The following is a 15,724-nucleotide window of genomic DNA, read 5'->3' as shown; positions in this document are numbered from 1 at the left end:
TTACGCACACCATGTATATTGGCAGACACCAACCAACAATTGCCTCTCAATGAAGAAACTTAGAACTTCATGGTATCTTATATGCCTTTTGAACTCTACCACTTTTTTTATGTTTTTAAATTTTAATGTGGAGGTAGCTATACATGGCGTCAAAGATGACATATCACACTGTAACCATGCTGAGATGGTTTCAAAATGGCCTCCAATGGTGGAAGTTGGTAATCACGATACACTGCAACTGTGATTGCAATACACAATTACTTCTTATCAATACAACTGCTTATTTGATTTGGAATTGCCAGTGCTCCAGAGATATTTTGTCACTATTTGAAGTACTTAATTCACAACATGCTCAGTGTGGTAACTACCTAATGTCATCATGTAACTGTTCATCTCAAGAAAGTCATCTAACACTTGCTTCTATATTACACACACACACAAAACAATGGTCTGTAAGGCAACCAGAAGTGTGGGTCCCCCCCCCCCCCCCCCCCCCACAGTGGAATACTTAGTTACACACTAAGCAAGAGAGGGTGATTGAGACCAGCACAATAACATATCGCAGAAATATGAATAAACCACAAGTCCCTAAATATCACAGATTTTCAATCCTTTTCAGGCAACCAAAATTGCATAGATCTTTCCCGTTTCACACTTCCTAAGAAATAAAAGTGTAAAATTTCCATGGTTTCAAGAACAACAGGCATTTCTTACCCCCAAAATTATTTAAAATCGGCACATTGTCTAGCCATAGAGCCCAAAACTGTGGAATTCACAGTCTAGGTCACATTTTAATTTAATTGAACAGATAGAAGGTTTTGGCATTACAGCCATCATCAGAGCTTTCAAAAAAACAGAGGGCATGGAGTCATAAATTGTATTGTGTAATAATAATAATAATATAAAAAAAAAGGTTTGACAACAAAAATGAAGACGACCATAAAGAACTGATAGTATATTTATTAAAAATATCAACAGCATCACAAATTAATTATTTTCAAAATAAGAGAGCGGCTTTAGTCATCATAAGGTCAAAGACCTGCTTATGTGGCACTAAATTCCTTCTGGTAACAGTTCACAAGCTTCTCATCGCCCTGTTTGGCACATGCAGAAGTTGGTAAGACAGTCTATGCATGTGCAGCCTATGAAAAGGACCAGTTCTCACAGCTGTGCCACTGTTCATTGAGCCTGACCCCGCATAAAAAAACAGGGGAGTGGGTCCATACACATTTCACAGACCTCTTCTTCGGCTCCAAGTGGGTCCTGAAGGCATATGCCTTGTTCTGTTTTTCATGCATGGCCACCAGCATGGCACCCACTACACAGGCAGTGACCATCTACACTCTGGTGACCATTTTCATACTGACAGTGCCTTTATCACCACTGTGTCCAGAAAGTGTCCACAATTTACATCAATACAGATTGCATCTTTCTGCTACAGGAACAGAATACAATACCACACGGCTGCATCTATTACCCTTGGCTAAACTTGTAGGTGAGACAGTTCACAAGGATGCTTAAGTCACTAATGAAAAAAGGACTATGGATGACGACAAAGGATGAAGCTTCAGTAATCTTCTTAGCCACCAACAGGTCCATCTCCACCAATGGGTGCAGTCTGATTGAGATTTGCACAGCCACTGCCGTTGCTCCCTGCTGGACCACCTCCATCCCTAATCTACAGTGACACACAACGAAACACCTTTCCTCCCCCCCCCCCCCCCCCTCCCCCAGAGCTGGAGCCTTGCCTGGGTGCAGACATCCAGACCCAAACCCAGAAGAACAAGGAGAAAGCATAGTGCACCACTGGAATCTACAGAGCATCCAGCCATCAGAGGTTGCCTTTGTGTCACATCCAGCAGCATGTCAGGATTACAGGTACACACTTGCTGTATCTTCCCATTGCTAGATTTGCCGCAGAATACAAGTATGACTTTGAACTTAGTTACTACTGCCAACCACCAACACCCTCTCTACTACAATGACATATGACAGCTGGTTTTGACCTCAATGGGAACACAGCCATTGCCTTCACTTCAACCCCTGCCTGTACCTCTGGTGCCCTTCACAATTGTTGCAGTTTACTTTCCCTGCAGGACCCTCTGGTGAGAACCTCAGCAGCAGCAGCAGCAGCAGCTCCTAGTCCTCGTCGTCATTGTCATTTACAGTCATGATTTCTGACTGTTTCCATCTTTATGGTACAGTAAAAGGAAAATGAAGTTGGTACCCCTGTCAAATAGCGATACAGATCTAGCAGCTATTTGCACACAACAACCGAACGTGACCATAACTGCTGCTCTCATCATGTCTTGTGGGTAATGCCTCTACTGGTGATATGCATACAAAGAGTTGGGGAGTACTTTGCAGCTAGCAGCCAGTTTTGGGTTTAAAGGAAATGCTATCTACATCTTCTCACTACAGCAATTATCAGATCCTTGTTATGGACTTTTTTTTTTCTTTTGGACAGCTCCTCTAGTGTTTACCTGTAATTCTGGTATTGGAACTACTCTAGGCTCATCACCGTTTGTGTCTGTATCCTATCATCCTGAGGTTCTCCTACGCCATAGTAATAACTAATATTGATAAGAGCAAAACAATTTGACAGTAATTTCAATGAGTTCACAGAATTACTAAATAATTTTAGAATGTCCTGCTATGACACGAAACAAACATTACCCAGATGCCATTATAAATGCTGTAGATACTATTTACCATGTGAAGAAAATTGTTTAAAACTCAAAATGCATAGCACAGTATTAATAAAATGGATGTTTATAGATATCAGTTTGCATTTAATACTTTTTCACACAGTAACAGTAAGACTAACCAAAAGCAGTCTGCTTTCAAAGAAAAATAGACCTGAAAAACAACTGTGCGCAAACCAAACAGCGCACACACAGGTTTGTGTTTCCCTCCTTCCACCCCCCACCCCCCCTTACACACACGAACAAATTAGAGAGGTTAAGGTGGTCTTCTTGCCTCTTCAGCACATTCTCTGCAAACTGAACACAAAAGCTTTGTGGCTTGACTCTAACCAGACATTTTAGAGCAGTTCAACAGACACAAACTTCATAGAATTGCATCACAGTTTAACTAAAAATTAATACAAAATGTGTCTCATAAATCAAAGAGGGGGTTCTTAAGCTATCTGTCATAAATACCTTCTCGCCTGACTTCTCATGGATGTAACAAGGGAGATCCAGCTGCTCATCATAGCTTTCTATCCAGCCATCAGGGAGGGGAATGTTCACCACATCTAATGCACTCTCCTGCAAATAGAGAATACACAGGGTCAGCCATGAACTCAGAATATTTCCAGAAACATGACAGTCCCTATATTTTATTAATAAATTAAAAAGTTACACATTTTAATTATAATACATGACTCCATACGTTAAAATGGTAATTTTGAGGATCATCAAAATCAGACCTCAACAAAATGTCTAATAACATAAAATTTACATAGCAGAAAGTTTCAGATGTGTGTATTCCTAATGGTACTATAACAATGAACCAATACTTTTCACGAGTATGTGGCTAATATCAGTAGATAGCACTCTGAAATGTACTTACTATTTTACTTTCTTTAAGAAATTGTTCCATTGACTTTTTAGATATTTTTTTATTAGGTTGTTTAGCCTTGCTAGATGAGAGCATTCAAGGGTATCTCTTACACTGGACCTGACAATTTTACTTTTTGCAGCATAAACACACGTTTTTACCATAAAAAAAATAAAAGGGGTAGCGAGAGGGAGATGTATATATGCAGGGAGTTACAGTGTGTATAACATTTTGGGTACCAATATTGATACTGCAGATTGTGGTTTGAATAGGCTCAATGTAGACAATGGAGAGCTATGATTATCAAAGAAATAATACATTAGCTTAATTTTGAAACTGGGTAAACAAGTTGTAAGTTATTTCAAAGTTGAATGCTTGCAACAAAGAACTTAGAATAAATCTTGTGGTATAAGGAGGGACTAAAAGTAGTGTACAATGAAAGAATTAGGTATCACAAGCGGTGTTGATCTAAGAAAGATATATCTGAGGGAAGATGTGGGTTGGAGACCTGACTTGAGTTAAGATTATTGTGTTAACCAGGATGTATCTCTGTAGAAATGAGTAGCAGTAGCACACTTGTAATATATCTCACACGTTAATTTGGCATAAGGTTGAAGAACCAGGAAATGTTATAGATCGTATATTACCAAAGAGTATAACACACAACGGTGGATAAAACTAAGCTTTGACTCACTTTCTTTTAAATATCTTTGGGAGGGGAAAAATTCTGCTGTGTTTTTGTAAAATACAAAGCAACACAAACACCTTCCAGCACACACAGCCTATTTTCCATTTAATTGAAGTGGTCATTCAGTATTGAACAAAGCTCCTCTTCCTGAGGGCTGAAATGGATTTCTGTATTATCTATGACTGTAAGTAGAACAAGAATATTCACAAAATAAACTGCTTCATCAGCCTCTACTGGTTGGTTGGTTGGTTGGCTGGCTGTTGGAGTCAAAGGGAATAAACTGCAAGGTCATCACCAGCAACTTCCTCCTATATGTATTGAACTAGGGATAATCCTAAGGAGGAGGATATAAAAGGCAAATCCTGGGAAGCCCAATTGTAAACAAGATACATTAAGACATATAAAATCAAGGAGAAGTAGGATGGGAGTGAGAGCGGGTAAGGTGGATGAGTCACTCAGCCCAGAATGCAGCTGAAGGCCCTGGAGCATGGTAGGCAATGGGAGAGACACCCTCTGCATACCACCAACACCCTCTCACCATCTGTTACCCCAAGTAAACAAGACGCACAGACAAAATGATAAAATTTGAAGAACGATAAAACATTAAAAATGGTAAACATAAAAGAATAAGGAGAATAAAGAGGTGGGTAGGGTAGAGGCTAGGCAAGACTACCAGGCATGGGCCGCCGTGGCATGGGTCCCCTCGGCAAGAGCAGGTGAGGTGTGCCCCTCCAACCCTTCAGGTAGTCAATGAGATCAAAGTGCCCCTCCTCACAGCGAGAAGTAGAAACCATCTTCACAGGTGAAATGTAAAACCAGGTCAGAGGCCTTGGTGTCGTCTGCTAGCACTGGAGGTAGCGTGTCAGGAAGGTTAAGACATCGCTGCAAAGCAGCCAGATCTGGACAGTCTAGTAGGATGTGGGCCACCTTCAGGTGGGCATCACATCGGCAATAAGGTGGGTTATCACGTCAGACTGTGGCCATGGGTCAGCCAAGTGTGGTCCACACATAGCCAATGAAGAACAGTGGATTCACAGCAAGAAGTGAGAGAACACTGCCACGTGGTCATGGTCTCTTTTATAGCCCTCAGTTTGTTTGATAAGTCCAAGGCGGATCATTATGAGTTTCAGACTGCCAACAATTTATGGCGCAGAGTTGACTGTTCTGGGACACTCATTTACAAAATCGGCATCCTGGTGGCAAACTTTGCCAAGTGCTTGGAATGTTCATTTTCTGATATCCCAACATGTCCAGGGGTTTAAACAAAGCCCAGAATGCAGTTGAAGACCGTCCAGTTTGATGGAGGCCAGAAAGAAGATCCTGGATAGTCATGACTAATGGGTGACAAAGGTTGAACTAGTCTACAGCCTGAAGGCTGTTCAGTGAGTTGCTGCAGATCACAAGCATCTTGCCAGTGCAAGAACGAGCATAGCTAAGGGTTCATTTGACGGTCACTAATACAGCACTGAAGACACTGCATCCATTTGGCAGAAAGCGTAGTTCATTGCGCCTTGCATGTGTGTACGCAAAATCGGTTCACCCATCAACCAATGAGGTGTCAGTGCATACAAATTCCAAACCCGGAAAAGCCTCAAAGACAGCCAGGAACAGGTGAACATCATAGGCTTAACTGAATCTTTTGGTCCAAAGGATACATCGAGACAGATCCGAGATCGGAGTACACAACATGGGGGCATATGCAACTGCTCTCTGACAAGAGGTGACACTGAGGGAAGTTGGAATTCAGAGCAGAGACACTAGTCTAACAGCAACTGTGATCCCAGTTCTGGGTTTCTGTAGTGGGAGGTGGATCTCTCTACTAGGAAAAAGGACAGAGTTGTTTGGATGCTTAGGGGAGCTGTGAACATGTACAGCAAAACAGAGTAGCTGTTGTTGGTGCCTGATGCATACTGGAGGGACCCCAGCCTCTGCAAGTAGGCTGTTCACAGTGCTAGTTCGAAAGGCTTCTGTTGCAAGTCAGACCCACAATGGTGTATGGGTCCAGTCACTGCGATGCTCAGCGTGATGCCAAACCATACATCAAACTTCCATAACCAAGATGGGACAGGATCAGGCTTTGTAAAGCTGCAGAAGAGTAGTGCAGTCTGCACCCCAGCTGGTGTTACTGAGGCAGCGAAGTGTACTAAGTTGTAGCCAGCACCTTCGCTTAAGCTGGCGAAGATGGGGAAAATGGGGAAACCACATCAGCTAAGCATTGAAGACCAGTCCCATAAAACAGTATGTCTCCACCACATTGAGTAATTGGTTGTTGAGGTAGAGTTCTGATAGGCGATGAACAGTACAACGGCAACAGAAGAGCATGACGTGAGTCTTGGTGGCTGAAAACTGGAAGCCGTGGGTGAGAGTCCACAACTGCGCCCTTTCAAATGATGCCCTGCAGTCGGCATCCAGCAACACCCACACTAGAGGAAAAATAATAAAAACAAAGAATTGTTGGTAAACAAGGAGGGTGATACTGAAGACTGCACAGCTGCTGCTAGACCACTGATGGCCCGTATAAAGAGCAGGATCCTTAATGCAGAGCCCTGCAGGACGCGATTCTCTTGGATATGGGGGGCACTGTGGAAAGCACCAAATGCAACCCAGAAAGTGTGGTGTGGCAAGAAGTTCTGGACAAAAATCTGACGCGGACTCCCGAGACTCTACTCATGTAAGGTAGCAAGGATGTAATGTTATCATGTGATGTCATAAGTCTTTTGTAGGTCGAAGAATACAGCGATACGTTGGTAATCTAAGCTGTCCGGATGGCAGACCCCACGCAAATCAAATTATCAGCAGTGGAACAGCCTTGGTAAGAACCACCTTAGGATGGAGCCAGATGGCCCCGAGACTCAAGGAGCTAACACAGTCACTGGCTCCCCAGACATCTGAGCAACTTGCAGAACATTGGTGAGACTAATTCAGCAATATCTCTGCTTCTTACCCAGTTTCAGTACTGGAACGATGGTGCTTTCTTGCCACCGAGATGGGAACTCACCCTCACTCCAGATATGGTTGAAGATGGTAAGGAGATGATACTGACAATCCACTGAATTGTGTTTGAGCATTGTGGCCTGGCCCTGGGGCAGTATCAGGGCAAGGAGTTAGGGCACCAAAGAATTCCCACTCACTGAATGGATCATTACAGGGCTCCAGGTAACATATACTGAAAGATAAGTGCAAATTGCTCCATCTGCTGTTTAAGGCCATGAAAGGCAGGTTGACAGTCCTCAGACACAGAGGCTCAAGCATAATGCAGAGCAAAATGTTTGGCTATGGCATTTGGGTCAGTGAAAACAGCAAGGTACCCCTTCCCAGTGTGAGAAGCAGGACAAGGGTGATGCGTCTCTGGCTCGGGGATGGGGATCAGCGTCCCCGGTGGATGGGGAGCCATTGCTCCCAAAGTAGATGTGGGGGAAGCAGCAGGAGGAGAGCCCCCAACCAGGAGGGGGGCACGCATGGTGGAGGGACCCCGAGGGCTCGCTGTAGGATGCATAACGGGGAGAAGTACCATCGGCAGAGAGGGCGACGTAATCATAGCCATAGCACATATTTTCAAGCGTGCAGGAAATAGATGCACATACTTTTTCTTGACCTCTCTCTCTCTCTCTCTCTCTCTCTCTATCTCTCTCTCTCTCTCTGAAAGGCAGTGCAGTCTGGTGAGCAGGGAGAATGGTGCTCTCCACAGCTGATGCAGACAGGGGAGAGAACCACAAGGAATTTTCATGTGCAATGGTTGTCCACAATTCCCACAGACTATGCTGGTGTTGCAATGTGCAGATGCATGTGAGAGTGGGGGACATGAGGTGTCACGTCACATCGGTATACCACCAGCTTGACTTTTTCAGGCAACAAATCGCCCTCAAAGATCAAGATGAAGATCCCAGTACCAATCCACTGTCCTTTGGCCCCCTATGGACACGACGGACAAAGTTAGTTTGTTTGTTTCGTTTTAGGGTTCAAAAACAACTGGGGTCATACGTGCCTGAGTCAAAACTATAGAACTGAAGACAGAAATAAGTTTCACAATGACTATATGTCAATCCCAATTGACATATGAGAAAACAGCTAAAAACAAGGACATGGAGAAAGGGCTACAAAAGATACCATACAGAAACGCGAGGTCCAAAAGTAAAAATTAAATGGCCTTCACCATATTGCTTCAACAGGTAAAAAATAAAATGCGGTCAACAGACCATGCATCATTTTCTAAAATGCCCGATAACTCTGACAGCAAATCCAAGCGGGAACAGAAACGGTTAAAAAATGGGCAATCCATCAGAAAGTGGCGGGCAGTTAAAACTTGAGCACAATGTGTACAAAGTTGTGGGGGAGGGCCACTTATCAAATGACGATGGCTAAAAAGGCAGTGCCCAATTTGCAACCTAGTTCAAATGACCTCCTCCTAGCGGGAGGGCCAAGAGGAGGTTGTCCAAGTTGCTGGGAGATGCTTCATAATCCTGAGTTTATTCTCATGACAGGAGGACCAATGGCAATGCCAAAGGGACACCACCTCCTGACAGACAGAGATCATTGGAGGGAATATAGGAACTAGTGGGCTGAGGTATGAGGACTGCAGCTTTGACAGCAATGTCAGCAGCCTCGTTTCCTGGCACACTGACATGACCAGGAACCCACATAAACATCACAGTGGCTCCATCAAGAGTGAGAAAGTGACAGTTTTCCTTGACCTGCTGCACTACGGGATAAGCTGTGTACAGCACACATAGACTTTGAAAGGCGCTGAGAGAGTCTGAGCAGAGGACACAACTGAAAAGTCTGTGTCGCCAGATGTACTCGATGGCCTGGTACAGGGTAAAGAGCTCGGCTGAAAACACTGAGCAGTAAACCAGAAGCCGATATCAAAAGACATGGGCACCAATGATGAAGGGACATCCGACACCACGGTCAGTCTGAGAGCCATCAGTGTACACAAAGTAACTATTGTGAAGTTCCATGTGAAGGGCATGAAACTAAAGGTGACAGACCAAGGCTGGAGTAGTGCCCTTAGGAAGCGAATGAAAGCCATGGTTAACACAGGCTGCTTCACAAAGCCAAGGTGATGAAGGGTTCACACCCACTGGAAAAGTTGCAGGTAGTGTGAATTTAAGCCGCCAGAGAAAGTGCCAAAAGCGGACTCTAGGAGGTGACAGAAGAGGGACATATACCCCATACTGGTGATCACAGGAATCATCGAAGAAGGAGGCAGGGGATGGGTGGCCATGCGTGGCAGACAAACGGCATGCATACCTGCTGAGGAGAAAGTCATGGCGATAGGACAGTGGTAGTTGAGCAGCTTCAGCATACAGACTCTCAACTGCACTAGCGTAAAAGGCACTAGTGGCCAAACGGATGCCACAATGGTGGATAGTGTTGAGATGGTGTATGAGGAATAGACGAGCACGCACATAAACAAAGCACCCATAGTCTAGTTTCGAAGAGATAAGGGACTGGTACAAATGGAGGAGGGTGGTTTGATCGCCACCCCTTGAAGTACCACTGAGGGCACGTAGGACATTGAGGGACCGCATACAGCGGGCTGCCAGGCAAGACAAATGGGAGGACCAAGAGCCACCAGAAATTCATACAGACAGTTTTGTCAGTGGAAAAATGAAAGCCATTGTCGATGCTCCAGGAGTAAAGACGATCAAGACATCGCTGAAGACGTCACTTAGTGAGACAGGTCCGGGGTCTGTGGAGAACTGCCACAGATGGCAAAATCATCAACAAAAAGGGAAGCAGAGATGCCCAGCGGGAGACAGGCCATTACAGGGTTAATGGCAATAGAAAGTAGAACAACGCTCAGGACGGAACACTGAGGCACACCGGTTTCCTGGGTACAGGGAGAACCCACACGCACCTTGAAAACCAGGTCTTTTAAAAATTCTTCAAGGAAGCCGGGCAGGTGGCCACGGAAGCCCCACGTGTAAAGAGTACGGAGGATACCAGTTCTCCAGCAGGTGTCGTAGGCCTTCTCTAAATCGAAAAACATGGCTACAGTCTGGGATTTCTGCAGAAAACCATTCGTGACATGGATGGACAAAGTAATGAGACGGTCAACTGCAGAACAGCACGCTCGAAATCCACACTGTGCAGTCATTAGTAAATTGCAAGACTTGAGCCATCATACCAGCCGGGCATGAACCGTATGTTCCATCACCTTGCAAACACAGCTGGTGGGAGAGATGGGGCGGTAGTTAGAAGGAAGGCTTTTTTCCTTACCGGGTTTAGGTATGGGTATGGCAGTGGCTTCACGCCAATGTCCAGGAAATGTGCCCTCTGCCCAGATGCACTTGTACGTATTAAGCAGAAAGTGCTTGCCTGCAAGAGGAGGTGCTGCATCATCTGAGTACGGACATCGTCTGACCCTGGGGCGGAGGATCGAGATGAACTGAGAGCATGATCTAGCTCCTTCATAGTAAAGCCAGCATTGTAGCACTCACGATTCTGAGAAGATAAGGGTACCACCCGAGCCTCCTCCACTTGTTTCCAGCGAAGGAAGGCAGGGTGATAGTGGGAGGAGCTCAAAATTTCCGCAAAATGGTGGCCAAGATGTTGGAGATAGCAATAGTGTCCACAATGACATTGTCTGCTACTGTCAGGCCAGATATTGATGAATGGATCTTGGTCCCAGAGAGCCATCGGAGGATGGCTCAAATGACAAAGGAAGGTGTGGAACTGTTAAACGAACTAGTGAATGAAGTCCAGCTAGCTTTTTTGCTATCCCGAATAATGTGACGACACTTTGCATGCACCTGTTTATAATGAATGCAGTGTGCCATCGTAGAATGAAGGTTAAAAACATGGAGAGCACATATCCGCACGCGAACTGTGTCACGGCATGCCTCAGTTCACCAAGGGACTGGGACACGGGGTGGTAAAGAGGAAGCGCAAGGAATGGAATGCTCTGCAGCAGTAAGGATAGCGTTTGTGAGATATTCCACCTGTGCATCACAACTGGGGAAATATTGTTCTTCGAAGGTCGCCAGGGAGGGGTAATGCTGCTAGTCAGCCTTAGCAAGCTGCCATTTGGGTGTGCACCCATATAGGGTAGGAGTCAGCAAATGGATAGCACATGGGAAATGGTTACTCGAGTATGTGTCAGAAAGAATGGACCACTCAAGGCGATGGGAAACCTAGGCAGTGCAGAAGGATAGGTCCAAATGGGAATAGGTGTGCAAGGAGTTGCAAAGAAATGTGGGTGCTCTAGTGTTAAAAGCAGAAGAGACTGAGCTGATTAAGAAGATCAGCCAAGAGGGCACCACTCTGACAGGTTCTGGGAGAATCCCGAAGGGGATGATGTCCATTAAAGTCACCGAGTAGCAGTAATGGGGAAGGTAGCCACCCAATGAGCTGGAGGAAGTCTGCTCTGGTGCTATCGTACGACAGAGGGATGTAAATGGTACAGAGGGAAAAGGTCAAGTGAATAAGGAAAAGGCGAGTTGCAACAGTCCGAATATGGGTAGTCAGGGAGATGGGTTGAGATTGAACATCATCCCGTATGAGCAGCATGACGCCTCTGTGAGATGGAATGCCGACCTCATGGGGAAGGTCAAAACGAACTGGGAAGAAATGCGAAAGCTCAGCGCGGTCATGAGGACGCAATTTTGTTTCCTGAAGGCAGAGTACAAGGGGACGTTGCAATGCTAAAAGCAGTTGTAAATCCTATTTGTGAGGTCGAAGGCCACGAACGTTCCATTGGAGGAGAGTCATGATGAGGGAGAAATGAAGGGGTGTCACCTCGGCAGCTGCCGAGCGCCAGCCTGCAAAGATTCTGCTACAGGGCACAGAAACAGGAGGATCCTGGTCCATGAGGTCCACAGAAGCATTAGCTTGCTTGTGCTGTCAGTCTGTGGAGTCCAACGCAGAAAAACGGTTGATGATGCGCACCGGCGGCACGGAGGGTATCATGTGGCAACACTGTCGATGAGGATCTTCGAGTCGGTGAAGGAGAAGCCTTTCAGGTTAGCACAGGAAGGCTCAGGTGTTGTTTTGGTTGGAGGGATGTAGGAAGTCTACACGGGAGTACTCCATCTGTACTTTCCATCCTACCGATTGTGTAGCTGGTGGCTTCGCTCCTTGACTTGAGAGTTTGATGGCTTACTGCACAGCTGGATGGAGGAGGGATGTCAATGCTACCTTGACACTGGGTAATGTCACAACCTCAGAGCTGAATTTGAGGTCGCATGTCTGCATGGCCATGTCCTTCATGGAGCGAGTGGTAACAAGAACAGAACTTTAATTGCCACACGGGAGAAAGCAGGATTTGTGACTAGCCAATAACTTGTGAGCGATTGGGTAAGGCACTTTTTCCTTTACTTGGATCTCCTGGACAGCTCACTCATCAAGATATGGGACAATCCCAAGAGGAGGCAGCATGGCCGCCATTGCAGTTGATACAGTGGGGAGAAGGAGGCGGACAATCACCCTCATGTGCATCCCTACCACAGGTTACATATTTTGCTGGGTGTCAACAAGACATTCTACTGTGGTTGAAATGATGACATTCGTAGTAGCACATCGGGTTCAGAATGTAAGGTCGGACTGTGATAATTTTGTAGCCTGCTTTGACCTTGCACGCAAGCACCACTCTATCAAAGGTGAGAAAAAAAGAGTGCAGGTGGGCACTAAGGAGGAATTTACCTTTTTCATCACCTGATGGTCGGCAATGACACCCTGATCAGAGAGTAAGATCGGATTTCGGCCTCAGTCAGACCATTGTACAGCCTTTTAACGTGAAGAGCTGCAACTGCTCACGCCCATCCAAAATGCCCACAGGTGATTTCTTACACTGTACAATCACCAAGTACATGTGACTTCAAGAAAAAGGAGCAAAGCAAGCATTGGAAACTTGTGGATTCACCACAATTGAAAAAGGCATACACCAAACCCTCATCAGGTAAGGTGATGCTGAGTGTTTTTTGAGACTGTCGTCGAGTGGTGCTAACATTTAGGTTCCCATAAGCGGAGCACACTGCTGAAATCTCCTAATGTAGTTATATGTGGCTGTCTAAGGGGGAGCTTTTATCCACAAGAATGCCCCAACTCATTCTGCACAATCACATATGTTGCTTCTTTTGCCTAACCCCTCCCCATCCCTCCTTATTCTCCTGACAGCACTCACTGACTACTACCTCTTTCCTTGATTGAAGAGACCATTGTGTCACAGAGATTTCCAGAACTGCAAATAAATGGTTTTCAGCTGCAACATTTCCTGAACATGCAAAACATGCAGATTTCTAAAACCAAGATCTCTGCCAACTCATCCACTGCTTGGAAAAATACACTGCATTGAATGTTGAATATGTAAATAAGGGTTAACACTATCATCAAGATTCATGGCTGCAGACTCATTTTGTTCAAGGTGATAAAACCTTGAGTACCCCCTGTAGACGTGCATTTAAGTGGAATGCAGTTCAGTTCCTCATCTGACCATCCAAATTCACGAATAGTGCTGAGATATAAGACTGTCAATAATGTGACCCTTAGGACAAGTAAAAAGCAAGGCATAAATAATTTGTTGTTTTAACAGAACAAACTTGACTCCAATATTTTTCCACGTAAAATAGTGGCTTTGTGGCAGTGAATGTGCCTCACCCATACTAGTACAGACCAGGTAGCGTGGAAAGTTTTTCACACCAAGCTGACGAGCCTGGCCTTCCTCCTAGGGTGTAGCCAGTGAAGGGAAGGCCACGTCATAAGAAGCAGTATTCCATTACTACTTGAAGAGATGGCCATAGGAAAACAGCCAAATTTTTTAAGATTGATATGCTTTATATGCAAAGCATCTGGCTGATACCACGCACTCCGATCAGGAGCTCTCCCCACACAGGCGCCAACCACATACAGAAAGGGCCGTCTGGCACAGAGGCCGTTGCTGGGAACTGCGATGCTCTGGAATGACAAGCAACCACCCCTAGGCCTACACAGGGAGGCAACAGCTTAGTTATTGGAAGTGTGATTCCTGTGTTGTCAGGGGCTTGTCCAGATAGGTACATAACAGTCCCACCACATGGACTGGCTATACGTGCTGCTGAGCGAACGAGGTGGAGGGGAACTATGGCAGGAAAGGAAGTGGGGAAGGAAGGGAGGAGAGAGGAATCCACACCGTACATGCCAGAGAAGGTGTTCAACCCCAAATGGCTAACATTACAGACAGAAAATTTAGAAGTTGAGGTAAAACCCCAAAGTGGGACCAAAAACACCAAAAAGGAGAAAGAGAAAAGGCAAGGGAAACAAAACCACAAGGAATACAGGAAACTAGGTGGACAGCCACGTCGGCATAAGTAAGAACACAGAGAGAGTGAGTTGAGAGGGCAGCAAGGAAGGAGTGAGGAAGGGGGGGAGGGGAGGGGAGGGAGGCGCACGGGGAAGAAAATGCAGCCCGGGAAAGAACAATAGGGTGCAATAGCTTGGCGCCCTGTGAGCACCACACACAAACTGACAAAAGAACCACAAACCTCTGGGAAGTGGGGGGAGAGGGGAGTCGGGGGCAGGGGTGGGTATTATACACAATAGGCAACTGTCAGCATAGCCTTGTGTGGAAGTCATATTCTCCATCTGATCAGGATAAACACTGCTGCAGAAAGCCTCAAAATACTAATAACAGGCATGAAGAAATGTCCCATATAGATGAGACTATCACGATGTTAGTGACAAAAATTGTAAAAGTATTTGCAAAAAAGTGCTAGAGTTTTAATGATTATTGCAAAGCTGTGAGAGGCATATCATAATTGGAACCAAGATTGGAAATTGACAGTAGTGACTTCTCCAAGTCAAGTCCAAGTGTTGAAAAATAGGCTCCACGGAATACGTGGCTGTGTACTTGTAGAAGAAGACAAGAATCTCACATAAGCCAAAGTAGAAAGAATCTGCACGTAAAATGGTTTCGAGTCACAAATGGGATAAAAGTTCTAGTCTGATCCTTCTAATGGCAAGAAGACTCCACCACATACATAACTACAGTGAAAACCTGTGGCTTAGCATTTATTTTTCTAAGTTGCACTATAATAGTTGACACCAATCATCCCACAATCAGTTGGAAAAATTACCACTTCATATGTGGTGGATGAGCGGATACTCCCTGCAACACAGTTATAAAAGCTGTCTCTAAAAATGATCTAACACAAGTGGTTTGGCACCTTACCCATCGTGGAAATAGACTTTGTAGTAACAAGCAGACCACACGTCTTTGGGTATGTTCACATGAGACACTGAAATCAGTGACTATGATTCAGTTGTAACAACAAAGGACTCTCAGGCCCACTAACTGCTGGAAAAGTAAGCACAAAACTTCCCATGTTCAGTAAAATGGATAAAGAGGTCATCATTTCTGAGACACTAGCTAGAAAAGCTAGATTCAGTCAGTGAGCACATGGAGAAATTATAGTTCAAGTTCGAATAGACACTCTACAGAGCTCTAGAAAAGTACATATCCAGCAGAATAATTAAATATGGTATACAGATAATGTCAAC

The 15,724-nt window shown here is 45.1% G+C and overlaps 1 protein-coding gene across 1 annotated transcript in view; it reads right to left on the bottom strand.

Annotated features, from left to right (window-relative positions):
- LOC124554991 (rho GTPase-activating protein 12-like) overlaps positions 1 to 15,724 on the bottom strand; it is a 229,159-nt gene that overhangs the window by 196,217 nt on the left and 17,218 nt on the right. The window contains exon 3 of the mRNA XM_047128731.1: positions 3,162 to 3,269. Coding sequence (XP_046984687.1) covers positions 3,162 to 3,269 — 108 coding nt within the window. The remainder of the gene's footprint in view (positions 1 to 3,161; positions 3,270 to 15,724) is intronic.

Source organism: Schistocerca americana, chromosome X (genome assembly GCF_021461395.2).
Source record: "Schistocerca americana isolate TAMUIC-IGC-003095 chromosome X, iqSchAmer2.1, whole genome shotgun sequence".
Lineage (NCBI taxonomy): Eukaryota > Metazoa > Arthropoda > Insecta > Orthoptera > Acrididae > Schistocerca > Schistocerca americana.
This window is presented reverse-complemented; position numbering and strand designations above follow the sequence as displayed.